We start from the raw sequence: 22,462 nt of genomic DNA on the forward strand, positions 1-22,462 counted from the left end.
GATGATGTGATAACAATACGAAGATGGTGGTGTCTCTCTCTCTTGAGAAACTTCCCTGTGAGGTAAGAACAATAATGGTGCACTGTACCACGTCATGTTACACATGTCAGTTTTTTAAGAAAACCTTCAATTTGTCCTTTTTAACCCTCCTGCTATGTCCGTTTCTAGGGTACAGCAAAAAAGTTCGTGTCCACTCAGTGTGGGTGGAGTTTGTCCAAGGGAACAGAAAAGATTCCCGTCAAAACTTGTATGAACACCTGCTTTCTCACAGTTTCCTAGTGAAGTAAAGAGAATAGTGAGAAAGTGTGTTCGTGGGTGTGCACATGCGCATGTATGTGTGTGTGTGTGGTGAAATGTGGTTCATAGCTACAAGGAAACATATAGAATTGGACATGTTTTAATCTTTTTTTGCACTTTAACTTGACTGCCGGGTCAAATTGACCCAAACAGTGTCCATGTAAAAAGTTGATCTGGGGGGTGGTGCAAATGTGTAAAATGAATTAATTTTCAATGTATGTGTCGAGTGCAAATAGAAAAAGTTTCATGCAAAAAAAAATAAATAAATAAAAAATACTTTCAACTATTTAAAAAAAAATAATTTAAAACTTTAAAATGGGTCAATTTGACCCGGAACATAACAGGAGGGTTAAAAGGTCCAGAGAAGAAGTACAAAAGGAGAGAAAGCGGAAAAAAGTTGATGAGAGGGCAAAATGTGAGGTAAGCTGTAGCCAAAATTCATCACTTTGTTGTTTTAAATCATGTAATTTGTATTATGTTCATTCACAGTGTACTTTTGTTCTGTCCTTATTTTTTTTTAAGTCTGAAAGAAAATCAGGATAGAAGAATTAAAAGGGTTGAAGCACGAGTAATTTTGATTTGTATATCTTTATGTGCAAATGAGACTAAAACCCTAAATGATTATTTTTTTAAAATTAAAATTCATTATTTGGATGGAGTTTTTTATACCATTAGAGATGGAAAGGATAAGATACTGAGAGAAATAAAGTATTAATTATTGTTTAATGCTCTTCACCATGCAGGTACAAAGGATACCGCCAATCTTACAGGTCAGATTCAGTCATAATCATATGTGTCATAGCCATTCTTCCCGTATGACAGTCTTGCAATGCACCTGGTTCTTATTTAGTTTGTTTTTTTATTTTCAGATGCCTTTGCATGTAATTGAAGCTATTCTCCAGGAGGTGATACTGGCATAGGGAGACACAGCTTATCTCACCTTGGCATTGACATGCAAGTCCTTTCAAGCCATTGTGTCTCACCCTGTTTTCCGGAAGAAGACTCACTTTGCTTGGCTGGATGGTGAGGACCTCTGCCTTTTTTCACCTAAAACATGTGAAATGACATTGTTACTGCATGAAATTGATTTTTCATTAACAGGTGAGATCAACTGAGGCAAATTTTCAAAAACATTCAAGGCAGAAAACCGGACTCCTTTTGCTGTTGTGACATGTTCTTCCTGCAACCAGCAATATAAAGACTGTCTGGGCTTCACTGGAAATGGAAGACGAGGAGAGCACCCTCGTTATTACTGCGATATACCTGGACTTTGCCCTGAGTGCCAACATTGAATTCAAAGAGAATATAAATTGCTTTCCATAATCTGTCACACATTGTTAGTTGTTTTTTTTGTTGTTGTTGTTTTTGTGACATGCCATTTTAAACCATTTCTGATAAAGCACATTTACCTTTTGACTTGTGCACTCATCCTTTTTCATAATGTGCTCTTTCAATATTATTTACATTTTTGAAAGTTCCTTTGTTGTGGCTCAGTTGATTTACATTATTTAGTTTTCATAGAAATGGTGTTGTTTCCACACAGTTACCTTGTGGCTGTAATTTGTTGGAGAGAGAGTAGAACCAATAAAGCAGTTGTAAATACAGCGTTGTTTAACAATTGGATGACCTTGTTTAAAAATTTTAAATGCAAGCAAAGCTAATAACTTGCAATATACAGTTTTCCTATACATTTTGAACAATGACTGGAATCAATACAAATTTTCTTTACAAACCTGACATAAATTGTTTACGTTTTAACAGTCAGAATCAGCTTGTTCTTTTGTAATAAAGCAAGCACATGCAGAAACATATTGTTCAGATACAAACATAAGATTAAACGAGCAAAGCGAAGGTGTAATCAGGGTGGAGGTGATGGAAGCTCAGGTGAGGAGCAGTTGCACACATCAAGCTGGACTTTATGAAGGGTGTTTGTTTGAGATAGATAGGGTGTAAGGATAGATAAATACATCTCCATAATGATTCCTTATTGTTGCTTATTTTTAGATAGTTTGTTACTAATATAAATAAAAGACGCACTCCTTTATATATATCTATATATATATATATATATATATATATATATATATATATATATATATATATATATATATATATATATATAATCATGTATGTATACTGTATATATATATTAAGACTACCACTTGTAGTAAACTTGAACAAAGAAAAAAGCCTTTCAGTGTGGTTGAAAGTTAGTAGGCAAGCTAAGTTAGCTTACCTACTAACTTTCAACCATTTCAAACACACTGAAAGGCTTTTTTTTATCCGGCCAACATCTTTATCCTTATCCCTTTTCCTTTTTTTGTTTTGCGCCCCGGACAGCTTTTTTGCTCTGCCCTCCATCTTGTTGCCACTAAATAAACATGATATTTTCGACTAACGTTAGTCCCAGGCATCGCTAAATCATTACACATAAAGTTAACCTCAAAACCTGGACTTACGGATGAATTATACGGCCGAGATAACGAACATACGTTTGCTAAAAAACAGTGGGACTTACATGACAAAACTTAGCTGCAGCAACCGCCGTATTGTTGACAGTTTGGCGCTTCTTTCAAACACGTCGTCACTCGTCAGTGTCCAACTGCGCATGTGCATTCAACGAGAGCTGCCGAATGATTCCGAGTTTTCATCTGGTGATGCAGATGCGTCTTGCTCACTCATAAATCCAAGTTCGGGTTACTTGCTGCTGATGAGTTTGATTATTTGCCTCAGTAGAAAGTTGTCTTTGCTAAGTTTAAGTTAGTAAGTTAGTAAAACGGTGGGTGAATGAAATCCAAACCGTTTATGGTTCCTAAGATATCAACATTTGTTTGGAGGCATCGTTTAGCACGGTGACTACAAAAAACATGCTCCATGCAGCACAAAAAAAAAACAACGTCAAAAGTTCAAATTATTCCCTTGTGTTAAACAGCATAAAAACTGTTTAACTGCCCAACTTCAAAATGGCCACTGCCTTGTTTCTTCCATGACAGCCCTGAAACTGGATGATTGATTGCCATTAATAGGCAGGACCTGAAACATTCACTGTGAAACTCAACAGGCATTTTATATTGTAATTCTCAATTCTGCCACAGGATGGCGCGGTTTCCCCTGTGGGGTGAAACATTTATAAAAAGTTGAGTATTATAAAAAGTATGAAGGTCATGAATACCAAGAGATATAGCCGGCATTAGGAGAGCAAGCTGAGTAGTATAAATGTTGAATGGTGAAAATAGCGGAAAGTACGCAGGAGAAGAAGAGCAGTGCAATTTACAAAGTAACCAGAAAAGTGGAACTCAATATAAAAAAAAATGTGTAGGGCGGTAAAGTGGCGGGACCAATGGCTCCCTGGCCCTCCTGTTCCGGCCAACCTGCTTCCAGTTCAGACTTGTGGGGAAAAATGTATTTAGTGCCCACAGATTCTTTTTTTTTTTTCATAGCACATGCCCACTGTAGGCTACTAGCACCCCAGGAACAGTTGCCATGCTGTTGACAATGATGTCATCAGCATGACTTCAAATGATGTCTGTATTATGTGAGACCTCAGGTCTCTTTTTGGGACAAACTCAAAAAGAAACGCTCAAGCAAAGTCCATCCAGGCAGAATAACCCCCGATTATCGAAAAAGAAATTTTCTAAGTGACCTTCTGTGGCAAGTCATCGAGAAAGTGGCGGACGGACCAACAGTGCATCTTGTCAGAGAAACGTTTTGCGAGCAACACCGCAAAGTTTTACTGTTACTTCTAAGACAAACAGGAGAAGTAAATGTGAACGTTCTTTCAGAAGTGTCAGAGGAATTAAGTCAAAGGATTTTCAGAAGCATTACCAGAGATGCTTTCCACTTCGCTTCTGAACTGAACCTCATTGCACTTCTCGACTACCCAGAAGGACACGAATATATCGTGGAAAAATTCATACGCCACCTGAAGAATCCTGTTCCCCCAAAGAAGATGTTTACATCGACAAAGAAAAAGGTCAGAGAGAGTTTATTTCCAACTGAGGAATTGTATTCGGATGAAAATTGCCTGAGGGAGGAATATACTAAGCCTGACATGGACCCAGAACAATTTTTGAGGGATGCGAACGAGATCGGTTTCAGACGGGGAACCGAAGATGAAAGAAGGCATATGGTGGAAAAAAATTTTTGGCGATTAATTTATAAGTCCAGTCGAAGATCTACATATGCCGCATACAAAATGAAGCACACCGAACCCGTTCATAAAAAGCTTGCGCCAAAACTGTGGGAAGAAGTAAAGGACATAGATTTTGTGTTTTTTGACGAGATAGAAAGGAAAATCTGCCGAGATATATTACAACTTCTCTGGGACAATGATGACGTGGTTAGAGAACTACTGTTTAAAATGATAAAGAGTGAGAACCCAATAGTTTTTCACAAGGTCGCACAATGTTTTAGAAGAACGCTGACACGTCCCAGAAAAGTTCATTTTCAGGGAGACAATCTCAGACAGGCATGGAAGTGGATCCAACGTGTCATCTGCTGCGGAGACGATTCGGACATTGTTGAGAGTCAAGAACCCTGTTACAGTGGACCAGATGTTGAGCATGCCTCTGAGTCAGGACCGACCTCTGAGACAGGACCGACCGCAGAGACAGAACCTGCCTCTGAGACAGAACCAGCCTCTGAGACAGAACCTGCCTCTGAGACAGAACCTGCCTCTGAGACAGAACCTGCCTCTGAGACAGGACCAGCCTCTGAGACAGAACCAGCCTCTGAGACAGGACCGACCTCTGAGACAGGACCGACCTCTGAGACAGGACCGACCGCAGAGACAGAACCTGCCTCTGAGACAGAACCTGCCTCTGAGTCAGGACCGACCTCTGAGACAGGACCGACCGCAGAGACAGAACCAGCCTCTGAGACAGAACCTGCCTCTGAGACAGAACCTGCCTCTGAGACAGGACCAGCCTCTGAGACAGGACCAGCCTCTGAGACAGGACCGACCGCAGAGACAGGACCGACCGCAGAGACAGAACCTGCCTCTGAGACAGAACCTGCCTCTGAGACAGGACCAGCCTCTGAGACAGGACCGACCTCTGAGACAGGACCGACCTCTGAGACAGGACCGACCGCAGAGACAGAACCTGCCTCTGAGACAGAACCTGCCTCTGAGTCAGGACCGACCTCTGAGACAGAACCTGCCTCTGAGTCAGGACCGACCTCTGAGACAGAACCTGCCTCTGAGACAGAACCTGCCTCTGAGTCAGGACCGACCTCTGAGACAGGACCAGACTCTGAGACAGAACCTGCCTCTGAGACAGGACCGACCTCTGAGACAGAACCTGCCTCTGAGATAGAACCAACCTCTGAGACAGGACCTGCCTCTGAGACAGAACCTGCCTCTGAGACAGAACCTGCCTCTGAGTCAGGACCGACCTCTGAGACAGAACCTGCCTCTGAGACAGGACCAGCCTCTGAGACAGGACCGACCTCTGAGACAGGACCGACCTCTGAGACAGAACCTGCCTCTGAGATAGAACCAACCTCTGAGATAGAACCAACCTCTGAGACAGGACCAGCCTCTGAGACAGAACCTGCCTCTGAGACAGAACCTGCCTCTGAGACAGGACCGACCTCTGAGACAGAACCTGCCTCTGAGACAGGACCAGCCTCTGAGACAGGACCGACCTCTGAGACAGGACCGACCTCTGAGACAGAACCTGCCTCTGAGACAGGACCGACCTCTGAGACAGAACCTGCCTCTGAGACAGGACCGACCTCTGAGACAGAACCTGCCTCTGAGACAGGACCGACCTCTGAGACAGAACCTGCCTCTGAGTCAGGACCGACCTCTGAGACAGAACCTGCCTCTGAGTCAGGACCGACCTCTGAGACAGAACCTGCCTCTGAGACAGAACCTGCCTCTGAGACAGAACCTGCCTCTGAGTCAGGACCGACCTCTGAGACAGAACCTGCCTCTGAGACAGAACCTGCCTCTGAGTCAGGACCGACCTCTGAGACAGAACCTGCCTCTGAGATAGAACCAACCTCTGAGTCAGGACCGACCTCTGAGACAGGACCTGCCTCTGAGACAGAACCTGCCTCTGAGACAGAACCTGCCTCTGAGTCAGGACCGACCTCTGAGACAGAACCTGCCTCTGAGATAGAACCAACCTCTGAGACAGGACCGACCTCTGAGACAGAACCTGCCTCTGAGACAGAACCTGCCTCTGAGACAGGACCGACCTCTGAGACAGAACCTGCCTCTGAGACAGAACCTGCCTCTGAGACAGAACCTGCCTCTGAGACAGGACCGACCTCTGAGACAGGACCGACCTCTGAGACAGGACCGACCTCTGAGATAGAACCAACCTCTGAGATAGAACCAACCTCTGAGACAGAACCTGCCTCTGAGACAGAACCTGCCTCTGAGACAGGACCGACCTCTGAGACAGGACCGACCTCTGAGACAGGACCGACCTCTGAGACAGAACCAGCCTCTGAGACAGGACCGACCTCTGAGACAGAAACTGCCTCTGAGACAGAACCTGCCTCTGAGACAGGACCGACCTCTGAGACAGAACCTGCCTCTGAGACAGGACCGACCTCTGAGACAGAAACTGCCTCTGAGACAGAACCTGCCTCTGAGACAGGACCGACCTCTGAGACAGAACCTGCCTCTGAGACAGGACCGACCTCTGAGACAGGACCGACCTCTGAGACAGAACCTGCCTCTGAGACAGAACCTGCCTCTGAGACAGAACCTGCCTCTGAGTCAGGACCGACCTCTGAGACAGGACCAGCCTCTGAGACAGAACCTGCCTCTGAGACAGAACCTGCCTCTGAGACAGGACCGACCTCTGAGACAGAACCTGCCTCTGAGACAGGACCGACCTCTGAGACAGAACCTGCCTCTGAGACAGGACCGACCTCTGAGACAGAACCTGCCTCTGAGACAGGACCGACCTCTGAGACAGAACCTGCCTCTGAGACAGAACCAACCTCTGAGACAGAACCTGCCTCTGAGACAGAACCTGCCTCTGAGACAGGACCGACCTCTGAGACAGGACCGACCTCTGAGACAGGACCGACCTCTGAGACAGAACCAGCCTCTGAGACAGGACCGACCTCTGAGACAGAAACTGCCTCTGAGACAGAACCTGCCTCTGAGACAGGACCGACCTCTGAGACAGAACCTGCCTCTGAGACAGGACCGACCTCTGAGACAGGACCGACCTCTGAGACAGAACCTGCCTCTGAGACAGAACCTGCCTCTGAGACAGAACCTGCCTCTGAGTCAGGACCGACCTCTGAGACAGGACCAGCCTCTGAGACAGAACCTGCCTCTGAGACAGAACCTGCCTCTGAGACAGGACCGACCTCTGAGACAGAACCTGCCTCTGAGACAGGACCGACCTCTGAGACAGAACCTGCCTCTGAGACAGGACCGACCTCTGAGACAGGACCAGCCTCTGAGACAGGACCGACCTCTGAGACAGGACCGACCTCTGAGACAGGACCAGCCTCTGAGACAGAACCTGCCTCTGAGACAGAACCTGCCTCTGAGATAGAACCAACCTCTGAGACAGAACCTGCCTCTGAGACAGAACCTGCCTCTGAGACAGGACCGATATATATATATGTGTGGTTGAGCTCATTGTTTTGAGGGAATTTTTCAAACTGTGTCAAAAAAAAAAATTCCTACAACAAAAACTTTCAGACTTTCTGAGGAAGCATTATGGTGCGTCTAGAAAGTCAACAAGTCAGGCCTGCTGAGCAAGTTTGAGATAAAAAGTCCCCTTCCAAGAAAACCGCAGTATTGAGAGACACAAAATGATACTCAAGCAAAAACAATGACATTCACAGACAGACAGTCTGTCTGTCAACCTGATTGACAAAAAAAAAAAAGGAGCTGCTCATCTTCATAGGCCAGTAATAACACTGGGAGTAAAAAACGGTCTTAGGTGAAGTTACTATAATTCAAAATGAAAACTTTTCGTTAAAAGAAATGGGGTATGTAAGTTGGCAGATTTCCAAGACACGATATTTATGTTCGGTAAGTCGGTCTGGAAGTAAAAATGGCATCCTCCCACACAGTTTTACTATCTTTCATGGCGGTTCTTGTCATCGCGCATACATACCACACCTGCAGCGTCATCTGGGCTGTAGATTGAGAAAGCGAATGGGAATAGGTGGAGCCTTGGCTTTTTCAAGAAGCATGCACAAATGTGAATGCACTTTGGGGGAATCCATTACTCGAGCTGGGTTCATGCTCACCAGTCAACACGGGACAGTAGAGCTCTGCAACTGGATCATGATGGTAAGAAGAAACCACATTTATCTTTATACAGGATCAGTGAGTTTAATTTATATTCCTGAAAATGAGAGAAAAGGAAAAAGAATGTGTTCTTTATTTTTGTTTTCTAACAGTTTGAATGTGTTAGACCTTGAGTTAATTGGGGAATGCATTTAACAAAGACAATAGTGGAGTTGCACTAGTTTGGAAAAAAGGCATCTGAAACCATTCAACCATGCAGATTACCCAACGAGTTTAACATCGTAATTAGAGTAGAAAAGCTACAGTGAAGCAGGTGGGTTTGATTGAGAGCAAACGTCTGTCCAATGTGGGATGTGAAAGAAAAAAAAAGGGTCTTGTTTCATAGTGAAAGCAACTAAACAATGGGTAAAAAACAACAACAAATTCCTTGCTTGAGGTTCTCCTTATATGAGAGTTGCATATTTCCTTTAAGGCTTCCTGTACAACATGCTTGATGAATGCGGATACCTCGTCAATTACTGTAACAAAAGGCCATTTGAGGCTCGCTCTTTTGTTATAGGTTACATCATCCTGGATTTTTTTTTTTATAACAAAGCACAAGGAAAAAAAAAACCCGATGACACAGTTTTAATTCCTGCCACCTAAAAACGTAATCGAAGTAAAAACAAGGTCATTTGTGACAATTTAACTTCGCTGTAATGCTGCTAGTTTTATTTTTTCATTGCGTTGATTGTCACAGGTGAGGCTGGACAAGTACAACTTTTTATCCTTTGACTAATTTTTGATGAACTCAAGGTGTCCTGCTCAAAGCACCACAAAACAAGAACTACAGGTGGAATTGGCTAATCTCTTCAGCATTTACACTTTTAGTTTTAAACGACATACATTTTAAAATTCATCAGTCAGAAACATCTAACTTGGTGTCTTACTAAGTCTTATTGCTGTCTTCAACACACATTCATTTGGTAGTTATAAATCTGAGCAAAAAAAAAAAAAAAGATCCTATGTGGGGTTCCTCAAGGGTGTGTTCTCAGTCCACTGAGATATTTTCAAACAGTTGTTTTCCTATCAAAACAGTTGAAGGAAAGCCAGTTCAAGCTTTCATTTAAGACTGGTTGGATTGTTGTGATGGTAGTTTTAGGCCGTCTTTGAGTCAGATCCAATTCATCCTAAATGAAGCTGCCAGGATTCTGTCTAGCAGCAGGAAATTGGACCATAAGACCAATTTTTAATTTACTGCTTCGGCTCACTGTTTGTAAGGTCTCGTAAAATTTTAGAGTTGTATTAATAATTAGTTTTAAAACTCTCTCGTCAGGTATAAACTGTGTGGACATCTGGCACCATCATAGATCAGAGTCAACTTCCTGAAAACCTGAGATGTGCAGAAACTGTAAAGTGTTGTTGACATGTTTAGAGCAAAGAATTCCAGAGATTGCTGAGGTTAACGTCACAAACTGCAAACATTTCACAAGATGCTCAGCTGAGATATCAACAGACTCAGTAGACTTTTAGACAATAACAGCGTTCTAATTCCTTTCAGGCTACAGACGAAACAACTGGACCTGCAGTCCCACCTGCACTCCCTCCTCGAATCTATCGCAGGAACTCCTCTGCCGTCCCTCACTCACAGGTGAGACCTCCTTCTGCAAAGCCCGTCTCTTTGGAAGTGCCATAAATGCAACGAAACGTGTTGAAATGCCTGCTGGGTTTGTCTAGCTCCATGTATAGGTTTCTGTATTTAGCACTTTAACCCAAATACTGGTCAGCTGTGCAAGCTTTACGTCAAATAGTTCTTTCTCCTTTTGATTCAACCTAACAAATTGTGATTAAAGTATGTTTTTATGGGGAGAACCGTGATTATGGCAAATTTAAATTTTTTGAGCTTATTAATAACTATAACACAAATTTAAAAAAGGAAAACACAATTTTAATACATTATTAATAGTTAAAGTAAGGCTGTGTAGCATGCTTCATCAAGGCAAAACACCAAGTAAATGTAGCCAAGTATCCTGTATTATTTGTGCCAAAATCTAGTACCAACACTGCTGCTGCATTCTTGTGATTCTGAATAAAACAACTACCACTAACTACAGAGTAAAATAGGCTACATTATCACCAAACACACAGTAAACATGATGATTTTCCACAAAATTCTGAATTTCTGTGCCTGAAGCATGCAGAGCAGAAAGATTTTATTTTTTTAAATTTTTTTCAGTAAATCTCTAACGTCCATTCTTGAGATAAATTGGTTTGCAGAATCAGATAGTCAGCTGCAAAAAGAGAAAAACATCTGCAGCTAAAGTAACTTTTCTCATTACTTACTCTTTGCAGCCAGTAAAACCCCCAAGGAAAAGCAAGACACAAGAGCCTCCGAGCGACTTGGATGTAGGATCTGAAAATATCTACGAAGACCCGGATGCATTACTGGTAAAAAATAAATAAACAAATTTTATTTGATGGACACATTTTAAATTTTTTAAATGTAGAGAAATAGTAACTTAGACATGCGTTTCAGTGATATTAACCCGTCTGTTTCAGACTTCTAACCCAGATGTGAGTCAGCCAGAGGCTAAACCCAGGCCCATACCTCACCCAAGAAGCAAACACAAACTAAATGCCCAACATGACACCAACAACACAACCACAGCAAACTACATCCACACGATCAACTCAGGACACAACGATAACGCCGCCAACATAGCTTATGTGACAAAAACAGCTTTCGATGCCAACACAACACAGAATACCAACAGCTCAACCTTCAACACTAAAACAATCTACGAGACTGGAACGACCACCAACGCTAATGCGGCTTCCAAATCCCACAACTCCAGAAGACCCAGTTCAACCGTCTCTAGCACAGTCGACTCAACCTACAACACAGTCAGATCCAACAAGACCCACAATTCCAACCCGGCTAAGTCTTCAGACAGAACAGGCAACACAAAGAACGATCCAGTAAGTGGAGCATGTTTGACCTCTTTCTGTTTCTCTCACGTTGTCTTGCTGGTGCAAAAATGTTTGCGTGTCATTCCATGTCCAGAGTTACGAAAGAAGGAAGAACGCCGATGAGAACTTGATACCTCGCTCTACTCACCAGCCTCCCCTTCCCACGCCTAAGACCAAAGATGTAAAATCAACAGCAGCAGAAAGTCCAGAGATTTATCATATGGGAACTAATTCAAGTACAAGTGCGAAGGCATGTATTATAGCAAATATATGCTTTAAGCATATGCTTTTTTTCTCTTGTGTGTATTTTAGAGATTTGAAAATTGGCTTACTTAGTATTTTTACTAAGAAAAACCAATGCTCTACATCTACACCTTTTGGGTATTTCCCCAAAATTGCCATTATCATTTTGGTCAGATTACTCTCTCATAAGATAACTCTGAAAAAACTTCAACATCTGCTTGTCTGGCCAAACTCATTAACCGTATTTTAAATTCTAGGCCAGAGATGTGAAAAGCAGACATAGAGCTTCAAATTCATCTCGACCTCTTATGCATCACAGCAGCTCAATGTTGGACCTGTTGAGTGTTGAGGTAAGACATTCTAGGTAAAGCAAAAACTCCTTTTCCAGCAGCTGGTCAAGTTTATCAATGCACTTTGCATCTTCAAGGTTTTTTGCCCTTTTCAGTCAAATATCAGTAAGTATTTTTTGCGCGTCATTTCATGAACAGAGTCACCAAAACGGAAAGAACTCAAACCACTACATGACACCTCAGTCTGCTCGCCGAGCTCTTCTTCCACCGTTACCTCCCGAGTCCAAAGGTCCGAACTCAACAGCACCAGATGCTTCACAGGATTATACCCCAGGAACAAACTCAAATGCAAGTGTTAAGGTATGTATTATACAGAGTAACTTATTGTTTCCTTTTAAAATACTGTTTCTGCATTTGGGAAGTTTGCAAATAGAAGAAATAGCAATGACCTACACCGCTTGGGTATTTCCCCAAAATATTCTCTCTACCCATACCTGACTTGAATAATAGTAAATGACTTCAAAGTTGATTTAACTTTGGTGTTTCAAGACTGTATTTCTTTACTTTTTCTATTCACTTTTCAAGAATCCGCCTCCTCTGCCTCCTCCTCGCGTGGAAACTATCTACCCTCTATATTGCGACAAAAGAAATCCTACTTCACAGGTAAGGTACTTTTTAACTTCTTCTTATATTTTCATTACCATTTTGATCAGATTACCTTCCCGCATTTTAAATCCTAGCATAGAGACAACAGAAACAGACATGGGCCTCGATCGCCTCTCTACCACAGCGCCTCAATGTTGGACCTGTCAGGCGAAACGGTAGGACAGTGCTACTCATTTCCTAGACAAACATAAAATGATAATTAGTTAAAAGAGGTGCAGCTATTCCTTTATCAGTCCAATTCACATTGTCTTGATGTTTGAGTTAAAGCTTCGAGGTCAGCTTGATTGACATAATGCCTTTATTTAGTCAACTATTGTTACTCCAGTCAAATTATCTATGCAGGATTTTTAAATTGCTCGATGCTTTAGAGGCCTTTTAGGCAATTTGTTGATTTAACAATTTGTGACTTTGGCCACAAATTGTGTGCACAATGCCTCAGGGTGGATAAAACTAACTTTCTCTACTTGTCTTTAGTCAAACATTAACCTGCTGATGCTCTCTCTGCGTCCAAACAATACTTTAGCAGACAATATTAAGATATTTGCTCCAAAAACTCATCCTCACCAATAAACTTTTCTACATGAGTTTACATCACAACCGCAGACTTTAGTTTTTCTGATGGGATTTTGTGTGACTGGTCAATAGAAAGTCAGAAATGTTTAGTCATTGAACTCACCTTTCAGCTGCTGTTGATCTTCTGAATTTTAACTGTTGTCTGAAAGTGTCAGCATTACTGAGAAAATGACACTAATTACTTAGACATCAAAACTGAATGCTGAATCCGCTGTGGTCTATTACAGAGCAGTGAAACATCGTCTTTGTACGACCCTGAAATGGAACTTTACTACGCTTCACGATCATCTCTATACACTGACAACGTGAACCCTCCGTACATAACAGCTTTACCAAATGATTATTACAACGGGGTAAGAATCTGTTTCCACTGACCTCACAAAAGGCACAGGTTGCTAAACTCAGATAGAAATACATTTTACTCATTTATTTATCTTAAATACTATTAGCCATGGACACGAGCACGACGTTATGAAGACGATAACCAGAGCACCTACAGCGACATATATCAACTCTCTCAGGATGTGAGTTATTAAGTAGTTTTTTCTGTGCTGAAGCAGAACTGAGACACGGTTTAATTACCTATCAAGTCTTGCCATTGTTTTTGACTAAAATAATACTCTGTTTCCTGTAGGATATCACTGAGCTGCTGCAGTGGTTTAAGAGAGTATCTAGTAAGTACGTCGTTACAGACAATTGTCATGTTGTCCTGTGGTTAAAGGTGACAAACTGTGTTGGTTCCTTTTGATTTAAAAACTACAAGAGAATTTGTGATGATATTACGTAAAATATTATTACAATAATTGACCAATTGTGACCAGTCGTTCTGCGTCACAAGAACAACTTCCTTGCAATAATCTAATCGGCCATTTGTTGAAATTCACAGTTTGTCAGTGAGTTTGACAAACTGCCACAAATGTTCAGCATAGGTTCCATGTTCTCCATTGTCACGTTGTGTTTGTGTCATGTTCAGATCTCATAGCACTACCTTTTCAACTCTGGTGTTCCCCAGATGTTACTCAGTTGTAATGGGAAAGCAACCAAACTGTTTGGAGCAGAGTTGAGCCGAGTCCATATGCACTGTTAGGGTGCTAGTGGTAAAGAGCCAATTCCTGTAGTTAAAAGGGAGTATTGCTATGAGGAAGCAGCGGCGTAATTGATCAAAAATATTCAAATGTTGCATCTAATCTGTCTGCATGTATTCTGTCCAGGACAATCTGACACCATGTCGCTGTATGGCCTCAGTATGGCGGATGAAATGAGGTAAGAAATTTAAACTAGCATCCGAACTCCTTTTGTCAACTTCCTTTCCTCTACTCTGACGGCAACAAAGTATTGTTTTCATACACCCCCGTTGTCTTCTCCTGCAGATCCTTCCATCAGCAGGCCAAGCATGTGAGAAAAGCCCGACGCCTCTACAACCTTCTCATGAAGAAACGCAAGGAACCCCTACAGAAGGTCCTCGACGAGTTCAAGGCCATCTGTGAAAAACTGGAAAAAGTGCAGAAAGCAAATAAAACCATGGGAATAGCCGGTGGTACAACAAGTGCAGTAGGGGGCGTGGCCGCAGTGGTGGGCATCGCCTTGGCCCCTCTTACCATGGGAACCTCACTGATCGCGACAGCTGTTGGGGCTGGCATTGTCGCGACATCGGCCGGAGGTTTCGGCGCGACAGTCGCCAAGGCCAACAAGAAGATTGTGAACAGGGAGACAGTCGAGAAGCTTGTAAATGCCTACAAGTCAGATGTTGCCGACCTGGAGCGTTGTCTGAATTACATCCTCTGTCTGATGAAGGAGCTGCAAAGACACAACACTGGCAAGCTAAGCAGGGCGGGAGCACACCCGGACGCGCTCAGGATGGCGGATCTGTCGCAGGTTGTGTCCAACAAACTTTACAATATCAGGCAGATGTCTCCTAACAACCCTGGAGGGCTGACGTCTGAGAGTATGCTTAAGCAATTTGAATCGGAGTTTGATGAGTATTTCACGGAGAAGAAAGGCCAGAAGCTGAACAAGTCGAATAAGAGCAAGTTTTTAACCAGAGTTGGCACTCTGGTTAAAAACCTGCAAGAGGAACTCAATTATCTGGATCAAATGTGGGACGTGTTAACTTAAAAACAGACCACTGTGTGTGTGTGGGATACATATTGTAAATATTGTAATTTATTATTAACTATTGGCCAATAAATTCTTGTATTTACTTCACACACAGCAGCATTTGTTTATTTTATTTTTTTTGCTGTATTACAGAAATAATTTGCTCTGTAAAGTTTGCATTATTACAAAATCAAAGACTAGTTAATAGATACAACTCCAATATGCTAAACTTGTATATTACTAACTTATATTTTATATTTTAGTCTCATTCTTTCAGCACAAATGATGTGTTTAGTCATGACTGAACTGGTTCTATGCACTTTCCTAAAAAAACAAAGTTTGGAGTTACTTTTTCTTCCCCTAATCAGGTAGTTTATGTAGACACTACAGGATGTTAGCCCCAGAGCGCAACAAAAACTAAAATTACATTGAAAATAAGCCAAGATCAACCTGTTATATCACACAGGAAAGTGCAAAGAAAATAATAATTTGGACTGAGGTATCATAATAAAAAGCATGAGGTTGTGCAGTCACTATTAATTAATCAAGTTTTATGGCTTCACATTTTTTAAATAGCGGTTTGAGGTCAAAATCCAATGAAGTATTCAAATATAATATGACTGTTTTGGTATGTGTGCATAAACACTTTTTGCTAAATCCAACTATTTCCAATTGTTAAAGATAACGTAACACGTCAACCTTCCTTCAAACTGTGTATTCTGTTTTGAAATACGTAAATCCATAAATCGCTGTAAACACATCCTGTAAGTTATAAATCACATGCCATGTTAAGTTATCGAAGTATAAATCATTAAAAAAAATCCGTTATTATACATTTTTTTCAGCTGGCATGGGGCTAATGTTTAGTAAATCTTGAGTTAAAATATCACAGTTTCACTTTCTTAATAAACAGATTTGTAACAAAAATGGTGGCTCTATTATTTAGTTTCCACATCGTGACAGTGAAGATTGTGTCCCCTGAACAAATCAAAACAACTCTGATTGATCTCCTGCCTAAAGATAATATTCACCGCATGATATTTCCTCACAGTGGAAGATGCCTTTCAATTTTTGGATGTAAAAGCAGGTATGTCTGTGATTTAGAAAGTCATGCTTGGTTAGTGTTAAATATCTTTTTAATCAATCTTTCATGTACTATTAGTTAATCAGAAAGAACATGACAAAGGAAAGTCTAAACCCCAGGAGTTGCATCCATTGTCTTCCACTTCCAGGGGGAAACCCCAGACATTTCTCTTCTCTGTGATATCATTCAGTTTATTAGAGGACCAGACTCTTTTTTGACAAGAAGCTGATGCTCTACTATTTGTTTTGCCCTATTGATGTAGCGTAATTGGCTGAGCTTAGTAGTAATCACTGATAACTGGTTATTTACTGAGATGTATGTGTGAACAGATCAAGGTCAAACCTAAATCTTAAAATCAAAACATTAAATTTAGCTATAAAACACAACAATCAACCTACAATGACAAAACTGAGACATTTTTTCTACACACTTTTACAGAGTACACATGATATTCCTTTAAATCTTAAAATGAATGCTAAACATATTTTTTTTTATTATTTAATTCCTCTACTGAAACCACTAAATACAATTTAACGGTATTGTAATTCTCGATAAACAAATGTTAAAAATACAGTTTGTGTTAAAATTAAATTATTTATGGGGTGTCCTTGAAAGTCTGGGGGCCCTGTGGAGTTGTTTAGAGTTTTTTGGGCCTTGGGCCGGCTCTGGGTTTTAGCGTTTTAAGATTACAATCCATAAAGTCTTTTCTTCTTAAACAGAAAAGCCGGGTTCTATTTTTCCTCTTGCAGCAAATAAAAACTTTTTAAGCCTTAACAAATTCCTTCAAATGTGGGTGCTGTAATTTGAAAAAGAATATTCTCTCAACTCCAGGGCTAGTGGCAGAAACTTGCAAGATTTTCAATAATTTCCAGGATGGCTTTACTCTGTTTTTCTTTTTTTCTTTTTTTTTAAAGAAGTAAGAAATTAGCAAACATTGCAGTTATTGTAATTAAAAATAAATATTAATCTTGAGGTGGGTAAATATATATACATATTTTTCTTAATATTATTTTTGAAGTTAACTTCTTTGCTGTTATGATAAACAGCATAATTACCGTAGTTCTCAATTTCTTCACCACAGTTTCCAGGTGGCGTAGTGATATTGAGAGAGGTCTGCGGAAGGATATCTCTACCCGCTCTATGCTTCAGCTCTATATCCCCACCGTTCTACTGCAGACGCCATTTTCCTTTGAGCAGAGCAACACCCAGATCACCATCGTAGTTAGACATCACTGTCTTTGCCGAAATGGCAGTGTAAAAGTGTGCCGCGACCCAGCAGCAACAAACAAAACAGTGCATCCAGCCAGTGCACTGAGTCACCTCTAACTCAGAAACATGTCGTAAGTATAATTTTTCTTACTTTTTGTCGATGATAGCTGTTCCGGCCGGCCTACTTCCCGACTGATAAGGCTGCCGGTATTAAGGACAGTAAAATCACTACAAGGGAAATGTATGATTATTTGAAATGTATTTTTATGATTATTCAAACATTCTTTCTTTTTAAGTTAATGTCATAACTTAGAAAATATGTAACATTTATTAAAAAAAAAAAAAAAGCTCGACAAGTCTTAGTAATGTCGTTAGGTACGTAATAGCTCCGTTTAAAACCAAAATATTTTTATGTCCTTTTCAAATGTCTGTCATGCTCTAGTGCCAACGTGGCAGAAAATAGATCATGTGTGTGTTGTGTCAAAATGGCGGCTTTCTGTGGGTGGAATTAGAACAAAAGTAGCCGCTGTTGTTAAAGGAGGGGTTGTTTTTTTCTCTTTTTTTTGAGACATTGTTGTTACGCATTGACGTCAGAGTCACACGGCTTGTATTAAGGAAGAGACTGGTGATGTAAGAAAAGCGCAACTGCAGTCATAGGGGGCAGTATTTATACAAAATGCAGACTTTTTTGTCAGACACAATTTTTAGGAGAAAATAATTTATTTAAAATTTGCTAAACATTTCCATTCAAAGTTATGAATAAAAATGGACTGCCTTTCATTGGCAGGGTTGACTCCTATAGTGAAATTGTGACATGTAAGGTCTTAATACACATATGCATAGACATTGATTGATATAAAAATAATCATTGAAAAGCAAGATTTAAGGGTTTTGCATCCACACCTTTAATTATAAGTGTGATGAAAGTGCTGAAAAATTACAAAATGTACTTTCATTATAAGTATATAGATTAAATTCAGGAGTTTGCTATATTTTGAGGTAAATTTAGGTGAATTTTGCCTGATATTTAATTTTAACATAGAGTTCAGCTTTCCCTCAGTTATGACTATTATAAAAATTAACACCCATTTGAAAATTATGGATCAAATTTATCTTGGTGGGAGTTGATTTTCTTTTAATCAACCCTGGTTTCCATGTGAAGTTGCCTCTTACATCATGGTTGACAAGCACAGGTTCTAAGTAAAACTAGTCAAATGCTACATCTGTTCCTGCAAAATAAACCCTTTCATTTATTTATTTTACATGAAATATTTCTTACTCATAATGTTTATGAAGTCTTTATAAACAATGTTTCACAAATCTTTGCTTTCCACATTTCAGGTCCCACGTGGAAACCTTCAGCACTGCTGCTTTTGACAGCATAAAAGAGTTGATCGCTACCCTAACTTCGTCACACGCCCCTTTTGTGACCAACAACCACCACTACGACCATGACGATGACAAGCTCACAGTTTGGCCTGGAAGACATGGAGGCCCTTCTCTGGGGGCCTTCCTCTCCCATGGTTGATGCCATAGACCTCGCGTTTCTTCACCCTGACAAAGACGGACGACAGGAAGGACGACAGGAAGGCAGAGGAGGCTCGCCGCCGGGGCGTGTGTCGCCCCTCGCCTCCTCGGCACTTTCTTCTTCATCCTCCCCTCCGCCGTTCTACTCTCCTCCTCCCTCACCGCCAGCACTTGACTTTGGCGGGGACAAAGCCGGAACGGAGTCCGACCTGCTCCCCCTCTCTTGGTTGGACCACCCCGTTCAGCCGAGATCGAGTCAGATGGTTTCGGGGGACAGCAAAGGTGATTACAGGAAATGTCTTATGTTTATTTGTGTGAGGATTGGTACTTATGGTGTTTTTGTTGTCTCCAGACGATGCGCTCAGCGATCTGGACTGGATGGCTGAGAGGGTGGATCTAAGTGACTTTGACCTGGACTCCCTGATTGGCTCCTGCAGTCCTGTTGAAGATGCCCCCAGCTCTCCAGAAGATCTCCTTGCTTCCCTGGATTGTCCTATGGAGCTCGACTCCTTCCCCCTGCCAACCCTCTCAAGTGCTCCTTCTGCTTCCTTTGCCCATGTCCCCTCTGTCACCGCAGTAGGCGAGTCTGAATCCCTCACTGGTGGGCAAGAAGTTCCCTCCTCCCCGCTCCTGGTCCCAGAGCCTCAAGAGGAGCTTGAAGTCAAGTCCGAACCTGCTTCTCCCGGCCCGTCCCCCTGCGTGGTCGACTCCCCGTCCTCTCCGGCCTTCACGCTGGACCTGGGAAGCGAGGTGGACATCTCCGAGAGCGAGGTGAAGCCCGTCGTAGCCTCCGTGGTGCCTCAGGTACCAAAGATCGTACTCTCACTGTCCCCGACGCGCATCGTCCTCGTTCTGACTCCCAAAAACGGCGTTGGGGTCACACCGGCTGCCGCTCCTCGCTCCCCGCCGGCCTCTCCGCCGCAGAAGTCCCCCAGAAGCAGGCCCTACCCTGATCCCAAGCACAGAGCCAGCCCACCCCCACCCAGCACTGATGATTTAAAGTCTGGCCTGGCTGCAAGCGGAACTGAAAGGTCAACTTCGAAAGCGCCAAGGGACAAGAAGCAGAAGAAGATGGAGCAGAATAAGACGGCCGCCACGCGCTACAGGCAGAAGAAGAGAGCGGAGCAAGACGCTCTACTGGTGGAGCACGCTCAGCTGGAGAGGAAGAACGTGGAGCTGACGGAGAAGGCCGAATCCATGGCCAGGGAGATCGAGTATCTGAAAGAGCTGATGGAGGAAGTTCGCCAGACGAGGCTTAAAAAGGGGCTTAGTGCTGACCCCTAGTGGTCAGACCTATAGATGACTGATGGTTGCAAATGAAAAGGACTCAGCAGGTTTTCTTTAATCCAAGCTATCAGTATAGCATGTCTTGGAATCTAATTCTACATGTATCTAACACCGGTATTATACTCCTATCATGTATTAATCATTAAAACATTTTAAAAAAGTATTTCCCACCCAGAATATATAATCTTGTCTGGAGCTACTTGCATGTTCTTTCTCCCAGCTATGGACCGCAATACATCCTGAATACAAGACATATTTTTAAAGTTTGTGTGTATGTAGACTGATTCTCTTAATAAAAGAGTCTTAAACCAAATGACATCTCATTATTTGTCGTAATAACTAGAGAAGCAAGACGTTCTTTCAAATGGATGAAAAAGAGTGAACAGGTATTAAACCACGGAATACTGAACTGGAGATAAAGGTCAAAGGTGAAAACTTTTGTCCCTAACTTTAGATAAACCGTCATGCCACCATTTGCCACATCACACCTTGATTTTAACATTTTACTTGACCACCCCTATGGTTATAAACTTATTGTCTGACTCATTTGATAAGCATTGAGATAAATAATATAACTACCTATTTAAAATCAAGACGTCTCTAATATCGGCCTAGTCTGGGGTTTTTAAATCGGGTTCAAAGTTCCCAAACCGAGAACTAAAACATCTGATTTTGGGGAATTTTTACAAACCGTATAATTGAAACAAATCTAATGTGTTCCTGCAGTCAAAATATGTTGTGAAAGTCAAAAGGCAATTTTAGACTTTGGTCATTTCACTGTTCAATCATGTTTGAGGCTAATAGTTAGCATTCGCAAGAATAAAAATGTTTTTCAAAAAACTCCAGAAAGATTTGGGGAATTTGAGCCTGGAAAGTGTGGAATATTGTCTCCAACAGTGTCAGTCAACATTTATACCATTTATTCCAGACAGTAAGAGGGAGAAAAAGAAGTAAAACAAAAAAAGATGAAAAAGAATCCACTGCAATAAAATGTGCAGTGGGCAAAAAGGAATGAAAGTTGCTGAGCTTCATTTATTAGGATTTTAAAAAAAAATATTTACTCCCTTTATAGAAACTCGTGTTTGCAAAAACATTTGTAAAAGCCAACAGTAACCATTTTTTTTTAATGAAGCATGTAGAGGACACGGCAAACGTGAAAGGTTGTCTCGTCAGATGAGAGCAAAATTGAACTTTTTGGCCGTTACACATAACGCAGTGTGTGGAGGAAATCAAACAATAACCGTCACTCACAAATCAAATTCACTGTGAGACGTGACGGTGACCAGAGCATAACATGGGTCACCATCTGACACAACCTGTCAGAGGCTACGCAAGACTTAAGAGGTGGCTTATTGGCCCAGTTAAAGTCCAAACATAAATGTATTAACAAATTTGTGTCAAGTCTTGAAAACTGATGTTCTAGGAATCTTTCTATCCAATACGGCTTACACAGAGCAAGCTGTAAAAATGACAGAATTGCACCAAAAAGTCAGTCCTTCGTGGTACTGACATGTAAGGGCACTAAATACAAATGCAAGCTGCACTTCTCAGTTTCTCATTTGTAAAAACAAAACAACTTAAACCCACATGCCCTTTCCTTTAAACATCACAATCATGCACTAGTTTGTGTCTGATTGTGGTTAAACGCATGGCAGACGTTTTGAGAAAATACCATCTTTGTGTCTGAACTGTCATTGCTGTTATCTTAGGGGTCAAATCAATGTGTAAACTTCAACATGATGTTATAGTTTGTGACCTGAAGCTAAACTTTAATGGATGCCCATCTGTCATAGACCCGGTGATGTAGAGTGGGAGGAAGGTAATGAAGCCCCGCCTGACCTGCAGCAAGCCAAACACAACGTGACAGTCAATCAAATGACAGTGACGAGAAGTAAATCTAACACTCACAACGGACGAAAAACACTTCAAATGGTCTTTTTCCAGGTGGATTTAGCTCTTATAACCACATCTCTTACTCCGCATAGTATAATAACTAAGAGAAAC

At 41.6% G+C, this 22,462-nt stretch overlaps 2 protein-coding genes across 4 annotated transcripts; both read left to right on the plus strand.

The window, feature by feature from the left end:
• The first annotated feature begins 8,510 nt into the window (after nt 1-8,510).
• LOC122822233 lies at nt 8,511-16,125 on the plus strand. Of its 3 annotated transcripts, XM_044100731.1 has the most exons (15): nt 8,511-8,575; nt 9,849-9,973; nt 10,074-10,163; nt 10,865-10,960; nt 11,072-11,491; nt 11,577-11,732; nt 11,983-12,075; nt 12,214-12,375; nt 12,601-12,678; nt 12,756-12,836; nt 13,482-13,607; nt 13,704-13,778; nt 13,889-13,928; nt 14,466-14,517; nt 14,625-16,125. In XM_044100731.1, exons 2-15 carry the CDS (start codon nt 9,911-9,913, stop codon nt 15,367-15,369), a joined length of 2,277 nt encoding a protein of 758 aa, XP_043956666.1. In that variant the 5' UTR covers nt 8,511-8,575; nt 9,849-9,910; the 3' UTR covers nt 15,370-16,125. The 3 variants fall into 3 exon arrangements, with proteins under 3 accessions (XP_043956666.1, XP_043956667.1, XP_043956665.1); XM_044100732.1 differs by lacking the exon at nt 9,849-9,973 and having other exon boundaries at nt 8,512-8,575; XM_044100730.1 differs by having other exon boundaries at nt 8,517-9,973.
• A 1,386-nt stretch (nt 16,126-17,511) lies between these two features.
• atf4b (activating transcription factor 4b) lies at nt 17,512-20,771 on the plus strand. Its single transcript, XM_044100733.1, has 3 exons — nt 17,512-17,775; nt 18,986-19,453; nt 19,524-20,771. The coding sequence occupies exons 2-3, from the start codon at nt 19,096-19,098 to the stop codon at nt 20,453-20,455; spliced, it is 1,290 nt and encodes a 429-aa protein (XP_043956668.1). The 5' UTR covers nt 17,512-17,775; nt 18,986-19,095; the 3' UTR covers nt 20,456-20,771.
• Nucleotides 20,772-22,462: the final 1,691 nt, after the last annotated feature.

This window comes from Gambusia affinis, linkage group LG19, assembly GCF_019740435.1.
Source record: "Gambusia affinis linkage group LG19, SWU_Gaff_1.0, whole genome shotgun sequence".
NCBI lineage: Eukaryota > Metazoa > Chordata > Actinopteri > Cyprinodontiformes > Poeciliidae > Gambusia > Gambusia affinis.

Coding starts and splice junctions, on each gene's coding strand:
- LOC122822233 (XM_044100731.1), top strand. CDS start 9,911: ATGTGCAGAAACTGTAAAGTGTTGTTGACATGTTTAGAGCAAAGAATT. Junction 10,961..11,071: donor AAGACCCGGATGCATTACTG/GTAAAAAATAAA, acceptor CGTCTGTTTCAG/ACTTCTAACCCAGATGTGAG. Junction 12,076..12,213: donor TGGACCTGTTGAGTGTTGAG/GTAAGACATTCT, acceptor TTTCATGAACAG/AGTCACCAAAACGGAAAGAA.
- atf4b (XM_044100733.1), top strand. CDS start 19,096: ATGACGATGACAAGCTCACAGTTTGGCCTGGAAGACATGGAGGCCCTT. Junction 19,454..19,523: donor GGTTTCGGGGGACAGCAAAG/GTGATTACAGGA, acceptor TGTTGTCTCCAG/ACGATGCGCTCAGCGATCTG.